The 19,737-nt window shown below is 39.6% G+C and overlaps 1 protein-coding gene across 1 annotated transcript in view; it reads right to left on the reverse strand.

Annotated features, from left to right (window-relative positions):
• Positions 1-13,765: 13,765 nt before the first annotated feature.
• LOC121889503 (glucosidase 2 subunit beta-like) overlaps positions 13,766-19,737 on the reverse strand; it is a 138,675-nt gene continuing 132,703 nt past the window's right edge. The window contains exons 14-15 of the mRNA XM_042401500.1: positions 18,321-18,420; positions 13,766-14,361 (exon numbers count right to left, since the gene is read on the reverse strand). Of these exons, the coding sequence (XP_042257434.1) occupies positions 14,224-14,361; positions 18,321-18,420 (238 nt within the window). The 3' untranslated portion in view covers positions 13,766-14,223. The remainder of the gene's footprint in view (positions 14,362-18,320; positions 18,421-19,737) is intronic.

The raw sequence follows: 19,737 nt of genomic DNA on the forward strand, positions 1-19,737 counted from the left end.
TTCCTCTCGTTCTTATGCCCTATGTGGTATGTGGGTCTCAGAAGCTGTAATAGCTACAGTTCCCAAACTTGGTAAATAAATTGGAAATCTCATCCACTACTCAAAAAAAAACACATACACAAAAAACCCTCAAAAAAACAAAACAATTGGCCAGATGGTGGCGCTGTAACAACAAACTTTGGCCTATAACTTTTGAACTGTAAGTCTCACAGGCAAAAAATTTTTTTCTTGGAGTCTGTGGGTCCAGACAAATGTATCCATATAAGCCACACCCATTTGTGCGTTGATAGATTTCCCACCATTTTGAATTTGATCCAAATCCGTTTTTCACGACTCCTTCTACAAACTTTGAGCATCAGCAAGTCTTCATTGAAATGCCACCAAAATTGACACAGACATTCTTTGGATACTAGATATCAAATGGTGTTCAGATATGTTGATGACAATGAGTCTACAGGGACATTCAGTGTCTTACTGTAATTAGTACTGTATGTACAACATTTTCTATTCCGCCCAATGTTTAATCAACCTTCACCAAAGGTTGTGTGAGAAGGTGTGTGGAAACCATGTCTCCCCAGGGGCACAGTCAATAAGTCACCAAGTCCTACTTGCCAACAATGTAGCAATTCATGCATGTAGTATGTTTTCAAGTTGCCTACTGAGGTAATATTAAGTCAAAGGTTGCTGAATGTGACCCCGTGAATATTTCTTCTTCTTCGTGCAGCAAAAGCCGTAACATCTAGAAACACTATAATTGGCAGGTGGGTTGAAGATTCCACCCACTACTCAGCCATATATAATGACACCCATTGACCTCAGGGTGACGCTGTAATAATCGAGTTTATGTTTTTGCAATTATCTCAAATGGCTTGGCCTAGAGTCAATTAAATAAGCAACAAGCATCCAAAGGCTCGCAATCAGCTTGGACCCAGATCATCGCTGTTTGTGACTATATTTTTTATCTATTTCTGTTTATCTATTTTCTTTCCTTTTTTTCCCCTTGTACTGATACTTCTTCACTTATCCTTGAACATTGTGCTATATTGTACAGTATTTACTCCTGTAATCACAATCCTTGGTTGGACAAAAATTTCAATGGGCAATCATTCTTGTGAAGATTTGGACTTTAAGGGGACAAGTGGGGATGGATGGGAGGGTTGGGGGGGATTTGGGTAGGGGTGGGGGATGGATGGGGTACCTTTCACAATTGTAATCATTTGAATAATGCAGCTGACCTATGCTTGTATAACACTTTTATTTCCAATATATGCTGCAAACAAATGTATGGTGAGTTTAATGGAAAATCAATAAAAATTGCTAAACAAAAAAGGAAGGCTGAGTTACAAACTGTGGGTGTGGAGTTTGAAGGACATGGGTGTTTACCAGGTATCAAATTACATTACTTGCATTATTGCCGAGTTTGAATATCTCAGCCTGTGCTTCTTAGATTTTGACCATTCTTTTTTTAGTCTGTTTTTTGAGTCCCCCAATTTTGTGATACTTTATTATTAAGGTGCTGGGGTATCCCTTTAAGGTTCACAGGAATTGTATATTTACCAAAAATGGTGAGGGCTCACATTTATGAGTGAAGGTTGAACAAAACTCACTGAAAGTATAACATGATTTAAGGATAATGTCAGTAACCAGGATCTAGTGAAAAAGAATTGTTCTGTTAAAGGCCTGTAGCCCATAAAAATAGTAGCCTAGGAAAGGAAACCATGGAAAAGGAAAGGTTGCAAGAGGGGGTGTACGACGACGGGCAGGTTCTCCTCTGATGAAATATTGATGGTGCTGACTTTGATTCTGCAATAGGTACTTTTGATCCAGATCTGTCGCGGCAGAAGAGACACCCTCCCCCCATATTCTTCCCCAGGTGTATCGCTGGTCTTTCGTTTTTCGAAAAATACCATCCACCCTCCGCTACCTTTGATCAAATGTGTAGACTTTGAAGAAGAACTTATAGAGATCAATGATCTGTGTATACAGGCAGACGGATACAGTAGGTCAATAACTCAATATGTTGCAGTGGATGCTGGACGAGTGCCAGTGACGGGGCTTTGCCAGTTAGTCAGTTGTTGAATTTTATTTATCATGACTGCTGCTCCTGTAATTGATGACTGAATCAACAGAGTCTGGAAATGTAACCGCTGACTTCTTTGCTCTTTCAGCTGAACAGCAATCGTGTTTCTTCTCCCTCTCAGCACTCATCTGAAATTTAAATCCAATACTTTCAAAGTAGAGGGGTAAAAACAAGCTCTCTTTTATTTAAAGAGACAGATTTCATTCACAAGAAACTAAGGGCACTGTTCAGCCTATAAATCCTGAGGCTACACTGTCAGTGTGTTCACATCTCCTGTTCAGCTTTTTGCAGATTTTCAGATCACCCCAATGCGTCTCTACATGAATGCTGGTTGCTTTTCCGCCTTTTTTTATTCTCTTAAGGGTCAAGTACTCTTGTCTTTTATCTGGCTTCAAATCCAGTGTGTATGTGAGGTGGAGGGTATGATGTGTCCAGTGCGGCACTGTGTTCCTTTGTAATGGAGCAAAGAGCCATCTGTCTGTCTGTCTGGCCATACGTCCGCATCCTCAGATCCTATCAGTGTGTCTCACCTGCTAATGAAAAGCTAGCAGGTACTCTGCTGCAGTCCTTAAAATGGATGACTTCCCTGCACAGTGGAGGCTGCCGTGCACACTTGGCTCCACCATCACTCTTCGTCTTCCTTTTCCTTCCTTTGCCTCCCTGCAGCCTGCAAACACACAATTCTGACCATTTTTTTGACATTACACAGACGTGTGAGATGACCACGTGAGCAAATATTAGCAGCTGTGAAAGCGAGCAAGGTTATGATCTCCAGTCTCTCTTTTTTTTCCCTGCCATCCTAAATTAAATTCTGGTGTTTGTTTTCAAAACTAAATTGGCTCCTCATTGTTTACCCTATTGCTCAGAGAAATGAGGTACTTACTTTTTCTTCCGACTCCCTGGTAACCTGTATTATGTAATGCAAAAATAATGTCTCAGCCTGGCCACGCTATATGTTTGAAATGCAAAGCAGCGACGCAAAAGACGGTGCTTCATTAATAATTGCCATAATTGTATAAGTATGTGGAAACTGCTACACAAAATGGAGCAATGACTATTATCAGGTTGATAACCAATAATTACTTACAAACTCTGTGCTCATTAAGCAGCTCCTGTGGAGAAACTGAGCTCAATATAGCCCTCCAGAATCCCCTCCCCTCGCCCACCAGGATCCCGCTGCTCTCCGTCTCCCTCTCGTTATATCCCAGTTTCTCTCTCCTCTTTCTTCATCCCAATCTGCTTTTCATTCCAATTGTTATCCACGTTGTTCTATTTCAATCACTTTCTATCTCTTCAGTCAGGCCTCTTTGTCCCCTTCTCTTTCTCTGCCTTCTATCTTCTGTCTGTGAGTTGTGATCACCCTAATCTTTCTTCCCTCCACACATTTTCCTGCTAAATCCCAACATCCTGTTTATTTATGTACAGGGCATGCTGCTCTCTAGCTCTCCCTCCTCTCTCTGGTCTTTCTCTCCCTGAAAGATTAACCATCCCCTCTGCATCTCTTCTCATCTATCATCCTAATGGGGGCTACAAGAGGGAAAAAACAACAATTTGCAGAGGGAGAAACCGCCACAGAAGGGCACAGAAAGTGTTTGGATTGCCACTGTCGATCAAGTTCCAGTCTGTCACCGGTTTTATTTACAAGGCGCTGGTGGCACAGGACCAGACCTCATCTTAACAGCTGAAATTGTCATCTGCAGTGGTACACGAACATTCTGCACAACAACATGCAAACACCTAAATAACATTTATGCTCACATTAAAATGGCAGGCACCCCAGTGGATGATGGTTGTTTTCCCATCCTCATATTACTGCTTACGAAACAGAACTGTGGCACTGAAAACGCTCCTCATTAATCTGCGTTAACATCCTGCAATGTGCACTAATAATATATACTTCAAACTATGCAAAGATGGAGCAACAGATATCAAGACAAGCAGATGGTGTATATGTATAGATATGTATGTTCAAAGTGAGATGATGAATTGATTGTTGAGTAACATCTGTGTTACCTCCCAATGGTTCATGAGAAGGGACTTCAAATTGCACCAAAAACACCATACATGAACATCTAGCATGTCTGAAATCTAATGTTGTAATTGGCTGGTCCTTGGTGCCAGACAATATCACCAAAGAGGGCTCATTATTTCAGTTAAAAAATTATACATAATTTTTTTCTGTGCTTATTTCCATTAGCAAAAATGGTGAAAATTTTTCTAAATTTTTTTTTTTTTTTTTAAATGCCAATTTCTGGATGCGTAACATACAGATAAAAAAAAAGGTCAATACCAATTTTCTACTACAAAGCAAAAATGAGACGCATTAATGATTAAAAATAAATGAGATCATCTAGCCAATAGCAGCTGATTTTCGACTCTTAATTGTATGTGCGCCTCCATCATATTTAGGTTTGGTTAGGAGGTTCTTTGAATAAACTAAATCCCCACTGCAAACCCTGCTACAAAGGTATGACATGATTGGGTTTTATGCAAACTAACATCAGCCCCCTACACTGTTGATTTTTCCATCCCTGTTGGTTAATTAGAGCTCGAGCACGAAAGTGCCAGTGCCCAACGGTCCCTGGCACTGAAAGTGTGAGGAACCAATTGTTTTTGTAGGGATTATTATTATTATCAGGGCCTGAACATGAAAGTCTTGGGCTTGGGTGTGGCAAAATGGCTCGAGGCCCTCCCTAGAAAATTTCAAAGTTGAAGCCCCCCCCTTTAAATTTGACATAGATGTACAAAATTTGGTAGATGTAACATCTCCAGACCTTTAAAAGAAAGCCTCTTGGAGCCACACCCTAAGTCAAACAGGAAGTCAGCCATTTTCAATTTACTGTGCATTTTTTTCACAAAATGAAGACATTTACAGGCGTTGTACTTTAACAAACTCCTCCTAGAGAATTAACCTGAGTGACTTCAACTTTGGTAGGTTACATCTAAAAACCTTTGCAATGCTCAATTGCAAAGCTATTGAGTTTTCATGGAACAATTGTTGTAACTCCAATTTACATTGGAGTACCAATTTACAATCTGTCCCAAATTTCTCATGCTTGATAAGAATCCAGGCCTGAACACATCCACATGTCAATATTGAGTCATGGTCATAGCGCCACCTGCTAACAACAGGAAATCGGCCTTATGTGACAAACATCATTTGATTTACATGAAATTTACATGGTGTGGTCTACTCATGATACACAGCAACATGACTTAATTAGTTGGTGTTCTCTAATGCCACTTAGTGGACACAGGAAGTGAGAGTTATCTCCTACATGCAATGTCCAATATTCATGAAAGTGTATAACCATGTCAGTTGTCCTCTGGTACATGTATTGCTGCATTAATATTTCACTTATTTTACCCATTCACACAGTGTCCCATAATCTTGATGATTCAGAAACTTGTCAACCGACCTCCGGTAGCGATACCACGGCTGCTGCTCCCTCCAACGCGGGAGGAGTGAGGGCCCGTTCATCGCTGCTTGTAGCTTTAATTTCAGTTTGTAACCACAGTTCTGGGATGAATCCACCTGCAGATTTAGCTTTTTTTGAGCTGTGTTAGTTGTTCTCATTGTACTATAAAAGCTTGCATATCAACATACTGATTACCAGCTTCTAACTGTCCTGATATGACTCACCTTTGCAGCAGCGCTAGTAGTTGTCCTTAAGTTGCTTCAGAGTACTTTGTCATGAAGTGTGTACAATACTTTAAATATGCCTGACATATATTGTTTATTTTTTATTATTTATGGTCAATTTGAAAATGCCCATTTATTCTGTGGCTTTCCAGGCCCTGCACTTTCTCTCAAACAGCCTCCTCTACTCTAAGTGGGAGAAGCCAACTGCGGGAAGCCGCTGGTAACCACATGCTATCACAGCTCGGCCTTCCAGCCTCCAACCGCGACACGCTTACACTCATCCACTCCACAGGGGAAGTGTTGAGCCTCGCTCGCCGACGTGAGAGCACAAACACAGAAACATTCACCCTCCACTAGATAGGCAGTGCTGCATATACCCTCCCTCTGCCTCCCTCTCTCAGTTTCACATTTCTCTCTCTCTTTTCTCTGCTCCTCCCATTACTGTTTTCTACTCAGTTAGTTTGTCTCTCTCCTCCTCTCAAAGCGCAGTTTTCCCTCAAGCGTTGTCCTGGTCTCTGTCATTTTTTGTTGCTGTTTATTTGTCTGTGTATCTTTCTCTTCCTCCTGCTTCTCTTTCCCATCCTCCTGTCAATATTAGTCTTTGTTCATCTGCATCTCTAATTCTCTCACTCCCCTTCCTTCTTATATGGCGTCAGTGTGCTCTCCTACTGAATAAAGTAATGCTGAAACTGATTCTACTCTACTAGTGTTTTGACATACTGTACTGTAGGTTTTGAGCTAATACTCAGACTGTTATTAGACACATTTTGTCATTTGCCAAGACAGTAATATTGATACTGTTTTGTTGGTTTTCTGAAATATTGTGCTGTAAAAATAGAATCGGCCTGTGTGGAACAACCTTCCTTTAGCTTCTCAAAAACTCTAATTAAGGCACAAAGGAGCAACTTTAAAGTGAGACTGTGTAACTTTTGAAAGAAGAAATAACACATTATCCTCCTTACAAATGAAAAGTTGAATTCATACGGAATAAAATGCAGCCTTGCTCAATTCAGCACACCCAGATGATATGCTGCTACACCCTCAATTAGTCTGATATGACCATGAGCTTATGATGGCTAATATTAGCTAAGGATGCTAACTTTTTGCCTTGTTAGCTTTAGCCTCAGTCTATGATATATGTAACTATCTTGTGCATATTGAAAACTCTTTTACAGCCTTATCGCTTTAAAATTATCATATTATACCCCTTTTCCTCAAGTTAACACAGCTCCTTGGGGTTTGGACAAAATACCATAAAATGCCAAAAAAGATCAAGCACCACAGCAGCCTTCTCACCCTGTGAACAGCCCTGTTCAGAATGTCCAGTTTGAGTGCCTGTTCCTTTAAATGACAATGAGCTGCTGCTCACCTCACTCCCTGTCTTCTGCGGGGTGTGCCCACGAGTGCAGCTTTGCACTATCATGGCGACTGTTGAGCATGAACCCTGGGAGAAACATGACTGCTGGAGAAAACATAACGGTGCCACCAGTTTGAAGCAGAGTCAGACCCTGAGCAAGTTCAAGCATCAAGGATGCAAAAGGATGTTTTTATGTCACTTCGACATTTGTTTTTGTATGTGGGTACGTTGGCTAAAGTCATATGGTGTTGCTGGCTGTTCGTGTCATTGGACAACCCACTGCTAGTGACTTTATAACGTGTGTTTATGTACTGGTACTAGGTATAAAAGGACAGCGTTTTTAGAGGATTGTGGAAAAAAGAAAATGAGGCCCCACACACTATCGATAATTAATGTTTATTTATCAAAAGCTAGGTTTCTGGCATGTAAATAAATGCAAGTAACGTAATCCCCTTAAGCTATTCCTGTTACACTAAAGCTCAAACATTTTAGGTAAGAACTAGCAATGTTTTCTCGACAACAGTACCTGCCAGTTGGCTAAGCAGGGCGTGTAAGATTGTTTGCCAACTCCTCATAAGTTATTACAGCATTTAAACATTATGTACTTATTAACATTATTATTAAATCATTACATTTGGTGACGTGTGTCCTTATAAGTAACAAAAAATTCAAATAAACTAAACCTGCAGTGTTGTCACTTTTTTAATCTCTTTCCTGGCACTGGTGTATTTGTGGGAATTGTGCAACAATGCCTACAGAGCCCGAGAATGTCTGCTGCAGGGAGATACCACAGGTATGCTTGATGAATGAAACTGTACTAATGCAGTCATTATCTTTTCTACATTGCACGTCACTTACCCTTTCAAATGTACTAGGTTACAAGAGGACTACAGCAGCTCCACAACCAACCATCATGCATGGTGGATCATCCTGGCCTCAAACCTGCGTGTTTGAATGTGTTCTCACTACTGAATACATTCAACATTTATAGAGCAGACTATGAGCCTTTACGTCTAACGGGGAATAAAGCAGTGAGTATATTTATGCATATAAATTGTCAATTCTTATTGTAATACAAATATGGGTCTGTTGCCTCTATTTTACATTGCTTACTATTCATCTTTCATGTTTGTCACTTGTTAAAATGTTACATATCAAACAATGAAAACACACAAAATAGTTTTTATAGACTTAACAAAAATTGTTACGGCAAATATCACACAACTTTTGAAACTCAGTTATTAAATGTACCACCTGGTACGGCAGTCCTGATTGTTTAAAAATAGGAGAAAATGCCAATAAAAAAAAACAAAAACAAAACAACAAAATTACTGTCATCTGTTAGGTTTCACAGAAGTCATACTAGAATTTAAAAAAGATGGACACATTATAAATGGCTGTCAACATTTAATTTGAGTGGTACTACCCACCTGCGTGGTGCTACGGATACGGACAGAATTCAGACTCTGGGGCTCAGACCTGTCCTTGACTGAACCTTGACACGTAGCTGTCTATCACTTCCTGCTTCTAAGGTCTTTCAAACTGGGCAGAGATCCTCAGGGATGGGGAGCTTCAGCACCAACATATGGGGCAGGGTCCTAGAAAACCTTCTCAAGGATAAGTCTAGCAGTTCATCCATATAACCTGTAATACAAAAAAGAAAAAGATTATGTATATTTTGTGAAATTGTCCAATAACTCAATAGCCCTATTGTTATTGCTATTTAAAGACAACAATTACTTTATATGTTATTTATTTTTCACTTGTCGTATAATGGCTGTTTGCCCATTTTTTGACTTTGTTGGATTTTCATTAAAAGCTTGTAAAACTTACAGAAAGGTTGGCTCTGCTTTTACTGGCTCTGCTGTGCATTCTCCCTTCTTAGACTTTGGGAAATTGACTTTAAATAAATCACCAGATTTGTGAATGCTGTATCCATCCTACCAACTCAGATAGCAGCCCATCAGTGGCTTCAGAGTGAGTCCCTAAAATATTTTAGATTTCTGCTTTTTATCCTTTCACTATGAATTAGTTTGACATTAGTGACTTATATTTTATGGTTTCCGCACAGCTGTTAGTATCACTGCAGTGAACATCTACAAGCAAAGCATCTTCCCTCAGCAGTCATACTAAATGTTTTAGCTGGATCATGAAAAATGGGAGAATTAAGCATGAAACAGAAAAGAGCCCCTGGAAAAGATCAAAAATCATCCAAAAATATGTGTAACTGTTATTGTTACTGTTGTTCTCTTGTAGATACAGTATGTTTGACGTAGTATTATTTGACATTCTCAGTGACTTGGGAAAATCTGATACTCATGACATATTTTTACTTTCAGCAGACAAGCTCACTAGCAGCACAGACCAAAATAATATTGGAAGTTTTGGATGTAGACCATGAAATCCAGGCTCTGCTTTAGGCTTAGTTTTCCTGTAAACTGTTTCATCTCCTGTCCCTGTTACGTCTTTAAGCACAGCTCCACACTCACATGTGTGTGTGAATGGGACAACTATAACCAACTGTAGCTATTGTGATTCACTGCAAGTCATAAACTTCTTGTGATTCTCTATAAAATTATCTTTCAGACATTCAACTAACAAACTAATATTGTTAACGTTAGTGTGGATCCTGCAGGAAGTAACATCAGTAAATTGCATCTAATATATTACCTCGGCTGTTAGCGTTAGTTAGTGCTGAACAGCAAATGGCAAAAGAAACAAACAGCACAATTATTTTTAAATACTCACATTTCCCTTGTCTGCAGCTTTGTCACGGACGGTTGGTATTGATTCCTCTTTCAGGGAAAAGTTTCATGGCCAGTCCTGCGTTGTAGGTTGGTAAATCAGTCAGTGATGTGTGTGTTTAGCACATAGGACGTAAATAAACTTTATCCACTCAGCTCTTCTGTCCTCTGAAGCTGGGGGCTAATGTAGCAATTTGTCCTGTTTGGGGGGGTATGACTCTAATGAGCCCTCACTTGACAGAAAATGGGGGGGCAAATCTGAATGGCTTGTTGAATCACTTATTTTCTAACGTAGGCAGCCCACAAAACTGACTGGATTGTCTAATTTCAGTTTGTGTGTTATTAAGCACATCAGAGACCCAAATGTATGTGCACAAGCACTTAAAATGTGAGTTCTTCATAATATGGGACCTTCAAAAAAAATCAGATGGAAACATTAAAAAGTCAGCTGGAGTTAGTTGTAGTGATGGCATTAGCTTACACATTTTTATAGCTGACAAGATCCACAGTCGTCGGCAAAGAATGAAAGCCTGCTTTTGTTTACTTATGTGTGAAATGTGAGGCCATCATTTCTAACATTACTGCTACCTTAGAGTTATAAATCTGCCACTGTTATTGTAAACAGCATATGGCCGTGTGACAGGTGGGTCTTAGCGAACTGTCAGTTGTCTCTTGTGGCCATAGTTGTTGGTTCTCAGCAATGTTACATAGGCTTTTTTATTAAGTTGAAAAGGTGATTTAGAATAACTAACAACAAAAAAATCAAAACTATTTTCAAATAATGTTGTAAAACAATGTAACAATGTCAATGTTGGACAAAAATGTCAACCAGTGACTCAAAAAACCAAATCAGTATTCCATAGACCTTATTAGAAACAAGAAATGGTAAAAATAAAAAATGGTAATCATCATATAAATCACTTGAAACCTTGAAATATCTCAATAAAAAAGGAAGCGGTAGTAAAGCTGTGACTTATCTGGAAGACACATTCAATAACAAGTGTAAACCTAAACTGTATATACTGTACATACAGCATACTCTCAAAATAAATGCCTTGAAAATACTGTGTTGTTTGCAAAAAAATATGTAGGCTAGAGGCTGGCTGTGAAGCATCCTGTCAGTATCGTGACTGAATAGATTGGAGTTAAGTGTGAACGAGCAGGAGATGGATGTGACTGTCGCTCGCCGACTCAATGCAAGCACCCCCCCCCCCCCCTTTTTTTTTTTTTCCCTCTGAGCCCCGAGGATATAACTGGCCTCCCTTCAAAGGAGGAAGCTTAAAAACAATCTCCAAAAGAGTGAGAGCGGCACTGGGTTGTGGTGGGCGTCACCAGTCACTAGTCAGTCAGTCAGTCAGTCAGTCAGGCGAAGACCCCGCTGTCTCTCGCTCTACAGAACAGGTACCCTGAACTAGTTTCTACAAAGCTGAGTCAGAGATTTAATGCAATATAAAGCCTCTGGGCCCTTTTAGCAATTTGGAGTCAACACACAAATACGCCCACGCGCAACTGCAAAGACTTTCCATCCCTGCCCCTTCATGTGCAAATGTGCTGAATGGAGGTGTGTAAGTAAGTACTAGTGTGTGTTTCTTGTGTGTGCTCAGCGTGTGCTCGGTTTCCCCCACTGAATCCTTCCCACAACTCCCTCTTTCCCTTTTCTGATCAGTAGCAACACATCAATGGCCAGTTGGTTCAAAAACCCCGTACAGAAATCCACAGCGCTAGCTTTCTTTATCTCTTTTAAATAACTGTCAGATTTAAACGGCCATCTTCCAACGTGGTTCCCACCCACGCTTTGTGGGGTGAAGCACGCAAGTAATTTAACACATGATGATCATTCAGTTAAGTGAGACATTGTTGATACCCTACAGATTGTCGAATCTGTTCCTTTGTGAGTGCAGGTTTTATCCAAGTCTCATACGGGAAAAGTTCTATATGAGACACCATCGCACGGTCGCCATATGGCAAAGTTTTCTCCAGATGCCAGTCATACAATGTTGCTGCTCTTGACACAGGCTGTGTGATTGGCAGCATATATCCAGCTGTTGGTAGGGTTACGAGCTACTGTGAAGGCTTGCTGACATCAGCGTTGGCATCTGTTGCATAATTTGAAATGTTGAACGAGGAAGAGATTAAAATGTAGAGTGACATTGTGTTGTTTCCTGGAGATGAGCGTTAATGACTTTGTAGATGCAAGATACTCATATAGTGTGAAGTTGTGAGATTAACAGTATTTGAAGTCAAATCATCAGTCTACTTTGATCAAAAAACAAGACCTAACATACATGATGTGCTGTAAATGAGTTTTGTTTTGTTCAAGCTTTTATAGTAATGCCTTTTTTCAAACCTTACCAAACTGAAGGTGAAAGCAAATAGTTAGATTTGCCATCAAATACAGCGTGTGAATGGGAACTGAAGCCAGATAAATAAAATGCAGCAGTCCCTGGCCAACAGGGCCTGAGGCTATTGCATTGCTAGCAGGCAAACAGCCACCCAGCTGCCCCAGCAGGGTAGGAATATATCAGGCAGCCTATTGGATACCTGACAGCTGATTTAGCTCCCCCTTAATGAGCAGAGGGCTCTGCTGCAGAAACCCCACAATCTGTTACATAACAACATCATAGATACCATGCACAGTAAGACGCAGACTGCTAACGCTTGCAGAATCTTGTGAAATCAAGAGATGTTATACTCCATGTACAATGCGTTACTAATAATAGTTGAAAGTGTTTAAACATTGTGGAATTGTTGTGCAGCAAGAGCAATAGATAATGTAGCTCTAAGTGGACAAATTGGTATGTTACAGAAACATAATTACCATGTACAATACATCCACCAACTCTAGCTCCATACTTTCTTGTATTTAAAATACTTCTAAAAATGTTTTACTGTCTGATTCTTTTGGAAATAACAGACTATCAATCAAAACTCTTCAAAACCAAAACTTTTTTCATATAGACTATCTGGCAATCAGAAAATCCATTGGCATGAGTTTCAGTGATGATTTACAGTAGTCAAATGCAACAGAGTCATGGGAACACATTTAAAAATCAATAACCAACAAGCTGCATAAGATGCAAGATTTGAATTGCATCCTATTTGAATCGCAGACATATAATATGGGGCTACCATATGGATTTGTCAGAATAATGAGACAGGCAGTGCACATGTGTTTCTGCTTAAATCAAGCTCTTATAGCCTATTTTTAAAAAAAAATCACTTTAAACTAATAAATAAATAAATCTAAACAAGAATACATTAACAAATGAAATTATTTGAGATTGGAATTATTTTTAGATGAAAGTAGGCTTGAAACTTTTAAATAAATTTATGGCTTGAAATAATACCTTCTCATCTCCAACAGGATAGGATTATTTATTATGACTGCTCGACTTGAGGAATCTCAGTCGACTGAGGGGTCCCCGACAGATGATTTGACTCATTGACTTTCAGGGGGAAGCCCTAAAAATGGTTCACAAATAAGTAGTTTCATTTTTAAAAACTGCACAGTAATTTCCGTAAACAGCAGCGCACTGCAGTTTTTAGCAAACGTTACTCAAGCAGGAGTAAATAGCGCATATGTTGGGGACTATTTTCACCTACGGATGAATGAGTATTTACAGCAGCAGGACAGTGTATGTGGGATTGACTTAATTTAAAACTACAGTGCCCATGTTCATTGTAATGAAGAAATATGTCACCCAGTACAACAGTGCTGCTCACTGATGTTTTTCTAATAGTTTTTAGACAACTCTATGGTACAGAGGAATAAGCTACTGTATATCAGGCTTTGGCTAAACAGGCAATATTTGTTAGGATCAACTCGTTGTTGGTTTTCACTGGATTTATTGACATTAGAAATATAGAATATTGTATCAGTAAATATAATATTGTATCACCACACTTATCCTGCAGGAGTTAAAGCAGCCACTATAATGAAGTAAAAGTACACAGTCCTTTTATTTGTGCTTATGAATAAGCAGTTATTTGATACAGCAGTTACATCAGTGGAAATGTCATTAGACACTGCAGTTAATCTAGTTGCACATTATTTATTCAATTATTTACATAGTTGTTGTTGGGCCTTAATTGTAAACCTGTATTAGGAATATACTGCAATGTTAGGAATACTTGTCTTCACTAAATCATTCAATAAATGCTCTAATCAAATATTAACATAAAGTAACACTGTAACAATCAATGAAAACTAAAATGGTCCAGTCGAAGTGTTACTGAAAATCAGATTCTGACCTTAGCAAGACTTGCTTGGAAGTATATATGCTCTGACAACACAGATGTCAGAGGGGACCCTCAGGACCCAATCCTGTCACCGCAGGCTAGCCAAGAGAGGTGGGGGGGGAGACTAAGTTAATCTAGGCTAGGCCAGTAAGGGAAGGGGTTAGAGTTCACTGTGTATGCCCCGCTGCTTTGGCACCGGCTGACAGGCCACAGGAGTCTGAAAGTCCATGATGTACTGGCATTTGCTGGGCTCCTTCACCGATCGCAAGGCTGTCTCCGTTCCGCATGTCAGTGTGACCTAGAAAAGCACAAGAAAGAAAAAGTTGAGGTGGTGCGGGGAGAAAAGCCGCCACTCGCCTGAGTCAAGAGCCATTCCAGTTTCATCTTACAAAGGGAGCTGATTGAAGACGCTGTCCTACCTCTTGTTTTACTCTTTTTTTTCAAGCATTTTCAAACTTTTGTGAAGGAATGGGATTCACTACAAATGACAGAATTATGCAGGTAATACTAGTGGAGTTTATCATTCTAACATATTCAGGTCTCTCCTCACATAAAATGATTGTTGTATACAAGAAGAGTTTCATCACTGTCCAGCCTGCAACCAGAGTGTACAAGTGACGCCGTGACTGCGGGACACTGAGACATTATGGGACATCACGGCTGTCGTCCCCACGTGTGAACAGGACACGCGAAGATGTGATTACCACTGTCATGACTTTAATAGGTGACTTTGACGCCCTCTGCAAGAGAGTGGAAGGGAAAAACAACTTATTTTACTTCGAGGGGGTTTCCATGGCAACCTCTCACTAACCCTCTGGCGAACAAAGACACCTGGAGAGGGAGAGAGATGGGAACTTGACAGGTATTATTGTGCTGAAGTTTCAGGCTGGCACAACTGGTGATTTGGTTTTGTCCCGTGTTTGGATTAAAATAGTATTTTGTTATGTCACTTAGCATCTTGCTGCACAGAGACGTTAAGTGGGTGTATGCCACTTGGTGAGACAAAGTGTGTTATCGGTGCTTCAATGCAGCCTTGCAGGTGTAGAAGCCAAAGATCAGTGATGGGGGTGATACTCAGTCATGACTTCTCTGATCATTTTTGTGTTTATTTTCTCAAACTTGCATTTTGTTACTGCTAATCCTTCCCCATGTAACTGCCTTGTTTTTGTTATGTACAGTTTATGGCCAAAAGCATATGGATACCTTAACAACTACACCCATATGTAATTGTTAAACATCTCATTCCAAAACAAAGGACATTACTCTGCTGCTTTGAACAGTCTCAACTATTCTGGGAAGGCTTTTTGGAACCTGTCTACTGGGATTTGCTCCTATTCAGACAAAAAAAAGCATTTGTGAAGTCTTCTACTAATGTTGGACAGTATGGTCAGGCTTCATTCAAAAGATGCTACAGATACAATTTCATAATGAAAATAAGGACAATCCTTGAATATTCCTAAGGGGAAATGTTTGACTTTACAGATGCAAGATACTCTAAACATTATAATCCCCCCAATATAAGATCTCTTGATAGAGGTTTCATACTTAAATACACTTTAATTTGCTTAAATAGGTTGTGGGATATGCTCAAAAGCTCTAGCATAAGCTAGGAAGAGAACCTTAAAGGACCAGTGTGTAGGATTTAGTGGCAGATTGCAACCAACTCACTACGTTCTGTCTCACTGTCCGTTCTGGGCTACTGTAGAAACATGGTGGTGCAACATGGTGGACTCAATGGAAGAGGACCCGCACCCTATTAGATTCTAAAGTAACAAAAACAAAACAATTCTTATTTTCAGGTGATTACACACTAATGAAAACATACTTATGAATATTATATTCCATTTTTGCCAAGTCTGTTCCGCTAGATGCCACTAAATTCTACACACTGCACCTTTAAGTTTAGATCATTTTATGACAGGCTTATTTTTGTAGTGTTGGCCTTCATTGTAACCTTTTTAAAGGTGATACATTAATAAAGTTATTATCATTTCTATTTGTTATGATAGCATTGTATTCACTAAAGTCATTGAGTTCTGGCAACACAGAGACATTGCTACAATGATGTCTGAAGGGGCGCTGAAAAGGGGGTATTTAGAAGATCGGACAGGTTGTAAACAAGCCAATAGTTTAGCCAGATTATCTAAACCACTTTATTTGCTGGTAAAACTGACACTAAAAACCTGAGGTGTTTTCAGTTGTGCACACAATCAGGGGAAGACTTCCAATAAGGAAGTTGGTCTGTAAACTGTGATGGATGTTAACAAAGGACAGTTTTGGAAATAATTTTACCTTTAGCCTGGAGGTTTGTTTAAAATCTATATGACTGTCTGACTGCTTGTTTCTTGTCCTGTCTCTTCTTTTAATTGATGTTGCCACACTCCCAGATCTCAGCTATCAACTTGGTGAGTGCAATATTATCATAACCGATAGAAATGATGGCCAAATCTAAAAAAACTACAGCCTACACTGGAATTATCTTTGGTTTAAATAAAGAAGCACTGTTGTGTTAGCTCTAGCCAAACTCACTGCTCACATGTAACAGTCACAGTCCTGAACTTTGAATTGAATTAATAACTGAAACAGTTCAGCTCAACCTTCCCCGTAGACCCTTAAGATACACTGCACAACGCTTGAATTCGGATTACCTCGAACTCACTGAAACAATACATCACTGGTTCCACTACTCAAGTATAAAGAAAGAAGTGTGTTTCACTGCAGGAGGAGAGCGCACTACCCAAAGACGAAGTTCAGCCTTTCAAATGTAATGAGCGTCGACTTCTGACGAGACTTCATTTATGCCGACTGCACACGGTTAGGGGGTCGTATCAAAGGAATTCAATTTAGTCTTTTCAAAGGGGGCCCCTGGATGGCATGACTACATACATTTGCTAACGACATTTATTGGACTACGATTTGAAGAGGGGGCTCGGCAAAGAAAATGAGATTATTAAATGTGCTACATTTTTAATTGGGCAAATTCTCACACAAAAATGTAAATGGATCTCATAAATGTGACTGAAAGAGGAGGGAATACCGGGAAAATAGAGAGTGGAGGAGTAGAAGAGAAAGCTGCAGGAGAATGCAAGCGGAGTAACATTAACCATAAAGCCAATGTAGACTGACAGAGGGGAGAAAAGCCAGTCAGCTTCCCTCACTTGGGTTTGAACAAAACATCTTTTTGCCAGGCTGCTGAGCGCGCCATGAGGACTAAACGTCTTTTTACTGATTGACTGGCTAACTCCCCATTGTTGAAATGCACATGCGCAAGATGAGGCGTGCGGGGAGCTGACTGGGTGAGAAGGCTTCAAATTGTCCTCGATGAATGTGCTGAGAGGAGCTTCATCTGGCTGTTCTTTCTTTCCTCTGAAAACAAGCAGTCCGTGGCCTTTGTAGAGCTAACAGTTAACTTTTCATTAAATACTACTAAAAAATCCAGCTACATCTGACTGACCTATATTTGGGAAAACAAAAGAAAACTTCTTGAGCTAAAAAACAATTGATGCCAAACCTGAGCTCTCTGTAATTTGGATTATACAAAGTGTGTTAGTGTTTAATGTGCACACTTGAAAAGTTCTGAGTAACAAGGGAATTGCTCCAAATGTTTTCATTTCTATTTTATTAAGTTGGAGGCAGAAGTCTCAGTGACAGATATTTCAAAACGTGGCCAAATCACACCAAACTACCTCTTCTGCATGGCTGATAACACTACAGGTAAGTGAGAAAAGATGTTCTGTAATTTGAGTGGATCAACTATTTAACAACAGCACTGGAGATATTCATTTAGCCAAAAATGGTTGGTTTCCTGACATTTAAAGCATAGTCCCATATAGGTATTTACACCTATTATAGTTTGCTTACATTTGTGTTTCATATTGACAAGGCTCTGTCTTTGTTGTAATCAATGCAACAACATAGACCAATATGTATATTACAAATATTCAACGTTAAATGTGCTTGAATGCCATAATGAATTAAAACCCTAACAGGGTTTGTATCACATCTTCTATTTAGGGTGCAAACAACTTTTTTTTCTTCTCTCATCCTTTGCTGTATCATCTATCCATCTGTTTATTTGACAGTCTGTATGTACCATTTGCTCATCTGTCTATCTGTCTGTCCGTCTATTAGTTAATTACTGTCTGTTTCTTTGTGCTCTCATATGCTACCATTATCACAGTGTGTGTGTGTGTGTGTGTGTGTGTGTGTGTGTGTGTCTACATGGATGGTCTGGTGTGTAATGTGTGTTGTACTAACCGTAGTGCTGCGTGAACCGCCTTGCCAGCAAGGTTCTCCGTTCTCATACACCATCTGACTGTACTGGTTCTTTGGTGTTTCTGCCCACATTCCCCACTTCCTGAAATTAAAAAAAAGAGAGAATACAATATGGTCACTTTTAATATTTTGATCAAGTAAAACAAAGTTTCTAAGTATGAGTCAGACCAAACAAAAAAAACAGTAATTTCCAGATTTTTTTTTGATAAACAGGGACAAACTGAGAACAGAGGAATGATTTTTTTAAAACAGCACTATGTTGGCTTATTGGAAAACAGTTCTTTCCCAGCAAAAACAAAAAAGCTGGCAAGATAGTCAATCTGGCAGTGCCCTCCTTTGGTTGCTGGCACTGGTGTTCTCGCGTCCCTTCTCCTCTTGAACAATGGAGGGGAAATATTAATTACCATTTTGTCAGAGTTAATTCTGTGTGCAATAACACACGAGGGAAGGAGAAGAGAAAAAAAAACATGACGCCAGTGAAGCCCATCTCAGATGAGGTTTCAAATGTGCCTGCCCAGTGCTAGCTAATTACATTCTCACCAAACATTTCAAGGGGAGTTAAGAAAACCAAAGCAAACCAGGATGCCAGTGGACACTGTCCAACACAGCCCGCAGTACCGACAGATGCCATTTGAGTACGCTTTCCCTGGCTAACTTCCTCTGATCTTTTGTTGAACTTGAGCAGCTTCTTTGAGGCGGTGTCGGCTGCAGTCATGCTGCTGGTAAGTATTGATTTTTGTAAAACATTGTAATCCTGTTAGGGGGGGAAATCTTTCCTGCATTTGGTGCATGGTTGACTGAAGATTTCACTGAAATGTGTGTTGCTCTGATCTCTTGCCCTACATAGGCTAGTAACTATTTTCTGTCTGTATTGCTAAATATTCAAGACAGATGATAAATAATGAAACCAGTCTTTTCACTTTCAGGGAAACATACTGTACGTGGTAAAAGCAAACCTGATGGTCTTCTTGTGCCTTTTTTCTTAACAGCTTGTCAATGTGCTGTTAATCATTGTGGATAAAGAGCTACAAAAGGCTATAAATTCAACATATTGTTCTTTTAATCTGCCTAAGTGCTTTTCTCACCAGTGCCAACCCTGTCACAAGTGCACAACACTTGATCAATGCGCCTACTTTGACCTTTCCACAGGGGATTAAACAAGCAAGATCTGCTCTGCTCTTTGATTGCTGCTTTTAGTATTATGGAAGGTAATCTGCTACATTTCATAACCTATTATGATATTTGTTATTCATTCTGTTAATTGATCTCAATAGTATATTATACTGATGCACTGTTAGGTTGATATTTTTCCTAAAGCTCTACATTAACTCACATTAATGAATACATTTATCCATAATTACTATTTGATCTTGCTGCTTTTTCCCCAACAACAAACACA

The sequence above is a fragment of the Thunnus maccoyii genome, chromosome 22, assembly GCF_910596095.1.
Source record: "Thunnus maccoyii chromosome 22, fThuMac1.1, whole genome shotgun sequence".
NCBI lineage: Eukaryota > Metazoa > Chordata > Actinopteri > Scombriformes > Scombridae > Thunnus > Thunnus maccoyii.